This window comes from Geotrypetes seraphini, chromosome 3, assembly GCF_902459505.1.
Source record: "Geotrypetes seraphini chromosome 3, aGeoSer1.1, whole genome shotgun sequence".
Lineage (NCBI taxonomy): Eukaryota > Metazoa > Chordata > Amphibia > Gymnophiona > Dermophiidae > Geotrypetes > Geotrypetes seraphini.
The window spans coordinates 392,672,506-392,685,202 of NC_047086.1; the positions used below are offsets into that span (position 1 = coordinate 392,672,506).

A 12,697-nucleotide genomic window follows, 5' to 3' on the forward strand; every position below is an offset into this window, starting at 1 on the left:
AATAAGTAATCAAGCATAGGGTTTCCGACTGAAGTTGGGAAGTTCCTATTCATTTGCACTTCAGATGCACACCCCCAAACATAAAAGGAAGCTTTGCTGTCTTGAGAACCTCAAAACATACAAATCCAGTTGCCTGATTTGGGTTCACCTGTTATGCTGCCATGCCCCATGGGAGCACAACATCTAATTCAGTATTGTCATTTTAAGGTCTTTGACAATTATTCACTTGCTTGACATATGGAAGTCATATTTTCCTAGTATGAAAAAAGCCAGTCAGCATTATCCAGCTAAAAAAATCAAATCATGGCTGTCGGCCTCAGTGACAGAGCAGTCTGGAGACTGAATTAAAGACAAGCCAGAAGTTATCTGGATACCATTAACATTCAGCGTCAGTATCCAGGTTACTCTCCAGGCAACTTAAGGCAGCAAGAGAACTGTCCTGACTTGGGCAGACCGATATCTGAATATCGCCAGCACTCGGATAACTTCCAGCAGCTGCTTTATTCCTGGATATTCAACGGCGGTATCTGAATATCTGAACCTCCATTACCCAGGTTCTTGAATCAGATGTTCTTCTTGTGGAAGGAAGCAAAGCACAGAGTAAGATTAATGATGCATGCTTGCAAGATGTTTACATACTGGAACGGAACTCTAGAAAGAAGCTGGAAACTAAAACTTAAGGATATTTTATTTTTCACTCAACTCACGTCTCACTTTCCTTTTCGCCCAAGCCCCTCTTTTTCTGAAGCTGTGTTAAAAAAAAACAACAAAACCCAAACAAATCACAATAAAGTTCCAAGTTGTGAAAAGGTCTGCAGTTATAAATGCTGCCAGTCAATGCCTGCCAATGTCTGATTTGCTTCTTGTGCATGTCCGATTTCCTCAGTAATACTATGCTGCTGCCACAGTTTCTGAATCTTTTTAAACCGCTCTTTGCATAAATGGAGAGGGTTCCCACGCCTAAACAAAGGAAAACAGGTGTCGTTAACAGCTCGCCTTACAAGAATTTATACTTAATTCAGAGCAATTTGCATATTTCTAAATATAATAATAATAATTTTATTTCTTGTATACCACTATACCGTGAGGTTCAAAGCGGTTTACAGTATAGATACCATAAATATTCAATAAAAATTGAAATAAATGAGAAAAAAAAAAAGGTACTTAGAATTTCCCTAACTGTCCCGAAGGCTCACAATCTAGCTAAAGTACCCAAGAAAAATAATTATTAAACCACTAACTCAGGAGAGGGAGGAGATGAATATATTGAAGAGATAACAAACATAATTATTAACTATAATCTTGAAAGGCTTAACAGTCTTTAACCCCCTCTTTTCTTCCTACTCTTAAACATTCCGGGTAGCAAGATTCTTTAAATCTAAAAAGGTGCGTAGCTGTTCTGGTGCATAGTAGACATATTTAACACCTTGATATTTAATCAAACATTTGCATGGATAGGCTAATAAGAATGTCCCTCCAAGGGTCAAAGTCTCTACTCTCATTGCTAAGAATTGTCCATGTCTGTTCTAGTGTATACAAATATGTTATTTCACAACTCCACCCACACTCAATCCCAGATCACCACTTACATGTGGGACATACACTTCCCCCTCCGTATTTGCAAATTTCGTATCTACGGATGCAGTTATTTGAGATTTTTGACCAGAATTTTATTTTTTTTCATTTTGTGGGCTATTTTTAGCCCTGTAAGCCCCCCCCTTAAGCCTTACGTGGTAGTCTAGTGGGTTATCAGGCAGGAGCGATCTTCCCACGCTCCTGCCCCATGCAGATCGCTCACAGAAAATGGCTTGAGAGACTACGGGAGCTCAAGGCAACCATTTCCTGTGAGCGATCTTCACGGCGCAGGAGCGAATACGGAGGGGGAAGTATATATAACATGCAAATCCCATGGGGTTATTTTCTAAAACCCTTTTTACTTACATAAAACTGGGTTTTACACCCAGGAAATGTTCATTAAATTACTCCCTTCAAGTATAATTAAACATCCAGAAACATTTATTTGAACTAATAGGGGCCAAATTGGTCTATCAGAAAAAAATGGAGCATATTGTTTATTGTGAGCTTCTCTAGCACCACTAATGGCTGGGGAGTCAATTCAAAGCGGTTTGCATGAGCTTCTGCAGAGGTGTTACAATACAGAGTTAACACTGGCATAGTCAATCATCCTACTTATTTGCATATGTTCATACCAAATCAATCGTCCTACACATCTAATATTAGACATATTATGACATTACTAGAGAGTTGCACGGGGACAGAAATCCCACCCGTCCCCGCCAGAATCCTCTCCGTCCCCACCCGTCCCTGCCAGGATCCTCTCCGTCCCCACTCGTCCCCGCCAGGATCCTCTCCGTCCCCACCAGGATCCTCTCCGTCCTCACCCGTCCCCGCCAGGATCCTCTCCATCCCCACCCATCCCCCGTAAGGAATTACCTCCATCCCCGCCCGTCCCCATAAAAAGCAGCAATTACTTCTGACAGGATCATCAATTCCACAGTTTCTTTTGCTGTTTTCCTTGTGGAATCTCTTTGATGGAACCCTTTTTTGTTTTCTGTTCAGGTAATTAACTTATAAACCCCCTCTTTTACTAAGGCTGACATGTCCATTATATTATATGGACGAACCCTGCTTCCAAAGCCTTCCATCCCCATGGGCCAGAGGAGGGTCCCCGTGGGAGTCCCGTGGGTTAGGGGGGATTCCCGCGGGACCCGCAGGATTCCCGTGATCCCCGTTTGCGTGCAGACCTCTAGACATTACTTACCGCAGTCCTTGGTCTGTCTCACCATAGTCATCCAGATAAGGTGGAGCATAAAAGCAACCTTTTGTTTTTCCAGCTAAAAATAGCACTTGGCATTCACGGACTCTATTGCACAGATAATGAAAGAAATTATGGTACTAACTGAGTCTATAAGATTTACTAAAGATGCATTTTTATACTGTGAGAACATTTTACTTGCTTACAACAAGTAACACTTAGGCCCTCTTCTATCAAACTGCAATAGCAGTTTTTAGCGCAGGAATGGCCTGTGCTGCTCCCGACGCTCACTGAGTTCCTATGAGCGTCGGGAGCAGCACGGGCCATTCAGTGCGGCTATTGCAGTTTGCCCGAAGAGGGCCTTAATTCAGAGATACACCCTGCTTGGGTAAAATAAACCTGGTCAACATAAATTAGGCACATATACTCATATTCATGAAACCTACAATATTTAATATTTCATAATCATAATTGTTAAGCTAATGAAACAAATCATATCCCACCCTCCACCCCTCCAAACAAGAAATCAATACATTTCAACTGCTCAACTAACCCCTGAAGAAAGCATTTATCTAAACAGCTGCTTTAGAAGTCTAAAGAGTAAGAAGTCAAGACTAGTAAATGGAAAGGGATTGAGACTTGCATACTGCCACACTCAAAGTGTTACATACAGGGACTTCAAGCATTTTCCCCATCTCGCCTGGTGGGCTCACAATCTGTCTAATGTACCTGGGGCAGTGGGGGGTTAAGTGACTTGCCCATGGTCACAGGGAACAGCATGGGGTTTGAATCCAAAACCTCAGGATGCTTAGGCCGTAGCTCTAACCACTGTGCCACACTCACCTCCAATACAATATCAGAAGTAAGTCAAGAAACATAGAAACATAGAAAAGACGGCAGAAAAGGGCTATAGCCCACCAAGTCTGCCCATTCCAAATTCCCGCCCCTCTGATTTTACTCCCTTAGAGATCCCATGTAAACATCCCATTGTCTCTTAAAATCTGACACGCTCTTGGCCTCAATCACCTGCAGTGGGAGTTTGTTCCAATGATCCACTACTCTTTCAGTGAAGAAGTATTTTCTGTAGTCGCTATGGAACTTCCCTCCCCTGATTTTTAGCGGATGCCCCCTGGTGGTCGAGGATCCCTTGAGGTAGAAGATATCTTCTTCTGACTCGATACGGCCCGTGATATACTTAAATGTTTCAATCATGTCTCCCCTCTCTCTTCGTTCCTCAAGTGAGTAGAACAATGAAGCCATTGTGACATCACTGATGAGGTTGGATTTTATTGGTGGAATGAAGCATTATGACATCAGGGAAAGGGATTGAGACTTGCATACTGCCACACTCAAAGTGGTTACATACAGGTACTTCAAGCATTTTCCCCATCTCGCCTGGTGGGCTCACAATCTGTCTAATGTACCTGGGGCAGTGGAGGATGAAGTGACTTGCCCAGAGTCACAGGGAGCAGTTTGGGGTTTGAACCCACAACCTCAGGGTGCTGAGGCTGTAGCTCTAACCACTGTACCACACTCTCCTCCAATAATATCAAAAGTGAGCCAACTATAGAACAGTGAAGCCATTGTGACATCACTGATGAGGTTGGATTTTATTGGTAGAATGAGGCATTATGACATCAGGGAAAGGGATTGAGACTTGCATATTGCCACACTCAAAGGGGTTACATACAGGTACTTCAAGCATTTTCCCCATCTCTCCTAGTGGGCTCACAATCTGTCTAGTGCAGTGATTCCCAACCCTGTCCTGGAGGAACACCAGGCCAATCGGGTTTTCAGGCTAGCCCTAATGAATATGCATGAGAGAGATTTGCATATGATGGAAGTGATAGGCATGCAAATTTGCTTCATGCATATTCATTAGGGCTAGCCTGAAAACCCAATTGGCCTGGTATTCCTCCAGGACAGGGTTGGGAACCACTGGTCTAGTGTACCTGGGGCAGTGGAGGATGAAGTGACTTGCCCAGGGTCACAGGGAGCAGTGTGGGGTTTGAACCCACAACCTCAGGGTGCTGAGGTTGTAGCTCTAACCACTGTGCCACACTCTCCTTAAAATGTCTCATGCTGCCTGAAAAACAAATTTGAACCAATATACACGAGCCCTGTGATCAGAGAAAAATGCTTTCGAAACAGAAATGTCCTCTTTTTAGCAACAATCCAGAAAAATCTGAAGGAAAAGCCAGGTTTTGAGATTTGTTTCTAAAGGGCAATAGTTCCATGATTAATCATAATTCATTAGGCAGGAGGCCATATAAGAGCAAACACTATTATTATTTATTAACTATTCCATTCACAATCTATTTTTGTAATGCTAAGCAGGGTACAACATATAAGCAGTACAAAAAATTTCATATACTGAAAATACAGCACACAAGTGGTGATAATTTATCCTGAAGATAACCGAGGTCCATATACTGTACACTGGAGCAATACAATTAAAGTGAAGTATTCAAAAATGCTCATTCATAATTTATTCTTAGATGCTGTGATACAAGTAAAGCACTTTACACATTACATACAGGTATTTTCAGTGTCCCTAGTGAACCCGCAATCTAAGTTTTTGAACAACAGAGTTCTTGATAGTAACATTAAGACAGATTGTGCATGATCCCATAAGTAAAATGCAGATCTTAAGATCCGCCAAGTCCTTGCGACAGAACATTTAAAAAAAACCCACACAACCTAGATAAATTTTGCCCCATTAATGTTAGACATTAGAGAATGACACGGGGAAAAATCTGTCCCCATCACTGCCCCGTCAGGAACATTGTCCCCTTCACCGCCCTGCTCTGTCCCCGCTGTCCCCTTCACCAACCCCCCAGCATCCACCCTTCCCTCTTGCCACCTCACCGCCCTTCATCGGCCCAAGAATCTCCCTCCCGGAAATTGCGTCAGAGGAGAAGCTTCTGCCCACACACATGCGACTGCAGGCAGGCAGGCTTCGCCGGCTTCAGTAGTTTTTTACGAAAGCACCGTGAAGGTAAGGGGGAGGGAGGGAGATAGATTTGGCCATAGGGAGAGAGGTGACCGCGCGCCTTCCCTCCCTTAACTGTGGGGACAAGGCCATTTACCGCTCCACGGGGCGGTGGATGGCCTTGTCCACGTGTCCGCTGTGAGCACTTCCCCCACCCCATTTCGGCGGGTAACTACAACCGTGTCATTCTCTATTAGACATGTTAATACTGTCACAATTAAGGCCATTTAGGATCTGTAAGGAAGCAACAATATCTGTAGGCTGGGAAGGGTTAAGAAATGGTCTATGACTCTGACTTTTGAAGGACCTGCTGAGATTCCAAAGATGACTTATCAATATAAGAAGTTATGCAACATGTTTTGTCTACTGATCTGAAGACTTTAGATTTTAGCTCTTGGTTAATATGCAACATCGGGAAGTACAGCAGCTCTCCAGCTTTTATTTCCTCTTCTTACCTGTTTGCACAGTCCGATGGCTTTTTGTATTTTCTTTTTTTCCCTTTTTGGAATATCACACTTTTTTTCATTCATTAACCCCCTCTTCTGCAAAACCACGCTAGCGTTTTTTAACGCAGAGATCCGCGCTGAATGGCCCGTGCTCATAGGAACTCAATGAACGTCGGGAGCAGCGCGGGCCATTCAGCATGGCAAACTGCGCTAAAAACCGCTAGCGCGGTTTCGTAGAAGAGGGGGTAAGAGTACTTTTTAAAGTGATTTGATGGCTGTTTTAAGGTTTTTTTCATTTTTACTGCGCTGGGCATGAAAGTGACTTCAATACTCTCATTTCAATACTCCCTCCCCTTTTGTTTCATCTTAATTTTAATAGCGCATCTTTCTGAACATTGTCTCCACTGCGGCTTTAATTTCTTAGTGGAACTGCACAAACATTACTATTTGTAGTTTTTTTATTTATCTTGTTCTAATGCAATAATATGTTAGAATGGGGTATTCTATATACCTTTTTTATGTTTCTATTTCATTTTGCTATCCAATTGGTTCTTTGCACACATACGTGCAGTGTATCATGGTATGCATATGTTCCTTTCCAAAAGTCTTTGCACAATTAGATAAATGCATGACGCTTCACCACAGGAACATAAGACAGTCACATAATTACACCATTTTGGTTTTTGTCTTTTCCACGCTACTTCTTAGTCTCTTCTCTTTTCTCATACCCTATCTTTTATAAAAATTTTATTATTGTTTACAACACTTTTCACTAGTAATTATTTCACCATTCATGGTCCTCCCACTATGGTCTCTCACGTTCACCAAGTTTTAGCACCATTGGCTCCTTTTACAAATGCGTGCTAGAGTCTTAACACGTGGAATAGTGTGCACTAAATTGCCCTGTGCGCTAGCCACTACTGCCTCCTTTTGAGCAGGTGGTGGATTTTCAGCTAGCGTGTGCTATAGCGCGCACTAATCCAGTGTGTGTGTTAAAAACGCTAGCGCACCTTTGTAAAAGGAGCCCTTAGTCAAAATACACGCCATAATCCACTTTATTTTCTGATAGGACTCCTGAGGAAGAAGTGTTTTTCGAAACACGGACATGTCGGGTCTGCATCTTCTAATATCAAGGATTAATTTTGGATACTGTATTGCTTTTCAATTCCTTACATTTCCTGCAGTTTTCTCTTTGTTTTAATACTCACTTCTGAACATGAAACTAGACAGGAAGCAATTGGACAACCTGGAAGGAAGAATAAACCAATAAAGGGTCCTAACCTGAGGAAGATGCTCACCCCAGAGCCACATGTGTACGTATGCGCAGTGCACGCACCAACATCTTCACCTTCTACTTCTGTCTGGCAGCAGTAGCTCTGAGAGCAAAGCATGGACCCACAGACCAGGCAGAGGGTTGGTGCTCGGCTTTTATCACCTCCTGATTTTGGGCACCTTGAGGGCAGAAACAATAATAAAAGAGGTTCAATACACAGTAACCCCCCCAAAAAAAAACCAACCCAAAAACCCAGATATATGCAGAATTGCCATATAGCATTTCCCAAACAACAAACCAAATGAAACGTCAATTTTATTCCAGTTTGGTTTAAATGAGGTGCTGTTGAAAAGGTCTGAAGATTTTTGTGTACCAGATGTTGAAATTCTTATACTGCCATTTAGTTGGGTTCAACCAGTGAGTCCACATTCTGAGAAGTGCTTATGACTGGACCCAGCAAAGCAGAGAAGGAGTAGAAAATGATCATGCATACATATAGACTTAGATATGCATATACAGTGTTCCCCCGTGAATCGCAGACTCATTCATTCGCGGTCTGCTCCGACCGCCTCTTCCTGTAGTAAAGTCGGGCTACACCAATCAGGAGTTGCGTGTCAAAGCAGCTCCTGATTGGTGTAGCCCGACTTTACTACAGGAAGAGGAGTCTGGAGCAGACTGCGAGTGATTTTCTTTACCCGCCAGCGCTCCAGCTGCCCTATCCTGCCTTTTGACAGGCGAAAAATCAATTTGCGGGGGTTCCTGGAATGGAACTCCCGTGAATTTCAGGAGAGTACTGTATATAGTAGTTTTGAGTTTTTTCATCCCCATCAGGAAGCTACTTGTCCCTTAGTGACATCCAAATTTCAAGTTTCCAAGTTTATCATCATTTGATATCCTGATGTCTAAGCGGCTTACAATTCAAATTAATATCAAAGATAAAATATGTCATATGAGTCAATATTCAAAGCAATTTACCCGGCCAGCAGAGGCTCCTGGCTGGTTACATCAATTGTGCGGTGCTATCTGCTGATATTCAGTGGTGAGGTGGCATCAGCAGGAGGGCTGGGGGCCAGCGTGGGCAGAGGGGGTGCACAGTGGGGAAGCAATGTGGGGGCAAGTGGCATGGCGATGTGGGTTACCACTGCTCCAGATGCCCCCTTACTTCACTACGCCACTGGTTTGACTTTTGTATTTTACACCTTTCAGAGATGGAAAAGATAGTGGACTCTGTAAATCATTCAATTATCAAATTACAAAAATCTTGGAATTCAATCTCCGTAGATATTCATATTACTCCTACAAAAAATCTGAAAACATGGCTATTTCAAAAAGTCTATGTCAGTTTGACCTTGACTCTGCACTGTCTGTTTATCTCTGTGTAATGAAAATGCCATTTGCAACCTATTTTAGAAGACTATGTTAAGAAGTTACATGATATTTGATTTTGCGCTGTATGCTTACATGTGTGTAGCAATGATGATGATTGCAAACCACCTTGAACTCACTTGGTGAGGATTTGGCAGGATATAAGATTACAGATAACATAACACTTAACCGCTGAACTGGAAACCACCAGTCTGAGGCAGTGCTGATATCAGCACTTAACTGGTCAAATCAGATCGTAAAAAATACAGTCCTATCTTTATCTGGGTTTGCATATGTGGTTAAGTCTTGATCATCATACTTAACTGGATACAAGATAGCTAGACATGGTTGAATATCCGGGCATAATAACAGCTGCGACTGACGCCAGCTGAATATTTACCCCACACAGTCTTCTTCCAGCTCAGGAGAGAGAGAGAGAGAGAGGGAGGGAGTGATTACAAGGTCTCCATTCCTAATACACACATCTGCTATGAGCAGCATCATGGGGTAAAGACCTAGAACAATTGCTTTCGCCCACTACCGTATTTTCACTCATATACCACGCACCCATGTAAAATGCGCACACTGGTATAGCGCGCGGGAAACTGTAATTTATGTAAATAAATTTTTATATACCGCGCACACCCGTATACCGCGCATGCCGCCCCGACTCTCCTTTCGCCCGCCCCGACTCTCCTCTGGCCACCCTGACTCTCCTTTAGCCCGCCCCGACTCTCCTCTCCCCCTTGAAGTCCTGTCCCCACCCTGAAAGCCTGATGCCCCCCCCCGACGTCCGATTCACCCCCCCGCAGGACCGCTCGCACCCCCACCCCGAAGGACCGCTCGCACGTACTGGCACCCGCACCCCCATCCGAAGGACCGCTCGCACGCACTGGCACCCGCACCCCAACCCGAAGGACCGCTCGCACCCCCACAGCCTCCCGACCCCCCCCCCCCATCATGTAGAAGCTCCTACTGTTGTCCTGCTGCTTCCTCTGCCGGCGGTCCCGGCCCTTCTGTGAGCCCTGCATCTGCACTGCTTCCTCTTCCGGCGGTCCCGCCCTTTCTCTGACATCAGAGAAAGGGCGGGACCGCTGGAAGAGGAAGCAGCGCAGACGCAGGGCTCACAGAAGGGCCGGGACCGCCAAGAGGAAGCAGCAGGACAACGGTAGGAGCTTCTACATGATGGGGGGGGGGTCGGGAGGCTGTGGGGGTGCGAGCGGTCCTTTGGGTTGGGGTGCGGGTGCCAGTGCGTGCGAGCGGTCCTTCGGGGTGGGGGTGCAAGTACGTGCGAGCGGTCCTTCGGGGTGGGGGTGCGAGTGTGGGTGCCAGTACGTGCAAGCGGTCCTTCGGGGTGCGGGTGCGTGCGAGTGGTCCTTCGGGGTTGGGGTGTGAGCGGTCCTGCGGGGTGAATCGGATGTCGGGGGGGGGGGGGAACTATGTAAAAATAAAGTTGTAAAACGCGCTCACGCGTATGGTTATGCACGGTTTGTAAAAATCGTGTATAACGCGCGCGTTATGTGTGTGAAAATACGGTACTTATGAGGAATTTAGGAAACGTCTGAAAACACACCTGTTCCTAAAGTATCTAGACAACTGATCCTCTCTTCTCTCTCCCCTCTATAGCGATTAACTTGTTCTATTGATCACTCTCTCCTCAAAAATGGATTTCCTGTCCTATTAACCCTCTTTCTTCCTCCCCTCTTAAAGTCAATCAATTTGTACCTTTGCTTAATCTTTGTAAACCGCATAGAACTTCACGGTATTGCGGTATATAAGCTGTTATTATTATTATTATTCCTCTCTGCAGTATAAAAGAAAGTTAACTTTGTACTTCAAACAAAAATGTTAAACCTGGAACTTACAAGAAATTAGATGCTTGATTAATGAGGCAGCTGTAATCTTCAGGAAGATCTATTAATTGATTAGATTCTCTTGGATAGCTAAAACAAACACAACATGGTTTCCACTATAAGTAACAACATTAAGGATTCAATTTCACCAGCGTTCTGTGCTCTATTCAGAGCTATAGAAATGATAAATAATGGTTGTAATATCAGAGAAAACAGTACTGAACTAGGTTTCTGACTTTTAGTCCTGTTCTGCATAGAGTAATCACATCATTCCAACATGCTTCTTAAAATAAATGTGTGTGTTGTTTCATTGTCCTTTGATACTCAACTTTTGGAAGTCATTATGGGGACAGATTAACCTCATATTGGAATCGACAATCCCATTGACTTATGAGGTAATTATATGTAGAACACTACTGTATGTTAAGCCCCCTATGGATCGTTATCAGTGCCGGCTTTTTCTGATTATGACTGGGGTATCCATACAGATGATAACTCCAAATTGGAAAAACTGTGATCGTCTTAATTTTTCCTTTTGGTGGATGAGCTTATGTTTAAGCTACAGGTAAGAAAAGATGAATGCCGATATTTTAGGGCATTCTAAGATATTTAACTTAGTTTGGGGGCCATTAACATCTTTTGTACAATTGTTATAGTTCGTTTAGCTTTCTTTTACTGATGTAATTCAGACACATCTGGGGTGGGGGGGGTTGGGGATGTATCTTTAGGGTGATCTTTAATGTAATTGTGGGGGGGGAGGCATATATTGTTGTACTAATACTGATTATATTTAAGTGATTATTTATTATTACTGATGTGAATATTGTGTTGCACTTTTTGTTAGTAATAAAAATTAATAAAGAATTAAAAAAAATAAATGTGTATGCTCAATCTGTAGGAGGGATTTTTCTCCACACAGGTTCAAAACCTTGCAAATAATCTGTTCGTCCAGATATACTTTATCACAAAACCATGGAAGTAGTATGAACAAACGACTACTGCTTGACAGTGAGAAGTAAAAATATCACTTTTGAATTTTTTTTCTCTCTAAATGAAATGCTTGACAACTTTTTTTTCTTAAGCAGACTCATGTGTGTTATCAAGGGAGTTATCAAAGGACACAGCAATGCATTAGCCAATACCCATATCTACTGTGCCCAAACCATCACAGTTCCTCATAAAGCCGTGTATGTGAAAGCAGCGTACCTTACAGATGACCTTTCACCTCTCAGGTATCGGAATATTTCTTTGTTACTGCACCAGCTTTAAGAGAAAAGAAATGATATTTTAATGCACACCCAGAATCATCATCTCTGTCAAATACTACAACTAAAGCCCTGTTGATCTGGAACATTCATTCCTGCTTGACACTTTTTGCTCCTGTTTTTTCTTAGTATTCAAAATATAGTCTCACTAGGATTCTGCTTTAAATAGATACCATGGTAGAATGAATCTTGAGGGTCTCTTTTTTGAAGTGTCCGTAAGAGCTATGAGCTAAGCTCCCTTCCTATCAAGTTAGCAACTTTTAGGCTCATGAGTCAGTCAACAAGTCCATTGTTAACAAATTCAAAACGGAGGGGATTTTCCAAAATGTTCCCTCTTTACAGGTGTTTTCTGAAGCAATGCATTTGTCTGATCTACAAAAATTATTTCTCTGGCAAGGTAGACAAAGTTGCAGGATACTAGCGGAGATCGAAAATAAGGATGATCAACATTGTAAGCTTAAACATATTTTTAAAAAACAAACAAACCACACACACAAAAACCTCCCAAACTATTTAAGAACTCACAGGAACCAAAACTTTACAAAGGGATGCTCGCATCCATTCTCAGTATTGTCGTTTTGCATCAAAATTAATGTTGTCTTAGGATACCTTACTGCTTACACAATGCGAACATGAGAAAGGTGCGTTAGAAGCATTTGTGTAAAATCATTTCATCAGCTATATTTTCTTAAACTAAAATAAATAAATGTTTTCAGCCTAGGAGATT

General features: G+C 42.9%; 1 protein-coding gene across 1 annotated transcript in view; it reads right to left on the reverse strand.

Annotated features, from left to right (window-relative positions):
• Positions 1 to 670: 670 nt before the first annotated feature.
• The window catches only part of UBR2 (ubiquitin protein ligase E3 component n-recognin 2), a 201,054-nt gene continuing 189,027 nt past the window's right edge, over positions 671 to 12,697 (reverse strand). Inside the window, exons 36-40 of the mRNA XM_033937674.1 lie at positions 11,912 to 11,968; positions 10,718 to 10,795; positions 7,496 to 7,666; positions 2,783 to 2,884; positions 671 to 960 (exon numbers count right to left, since the gene is read on the reverse strand). Of these exons, the coding sequence (XP_033793565.1) occupies positions 819 to 960; positions 2,783 to 2,884; positions 7,496 to 7,666; positions 10,718 to 10,795; positions 11,912 to 11,968 (550 nt within the window). The 3' untranslated portion in view covers positions 671 to 818. The remainder of the gene's footprint in view (positions 961 to 2,782; positions 2,885 to 7,495; positions 7,667 to 10,717; positions 10,796 to 11,911; positions 11,969 to 12,697) is intronic.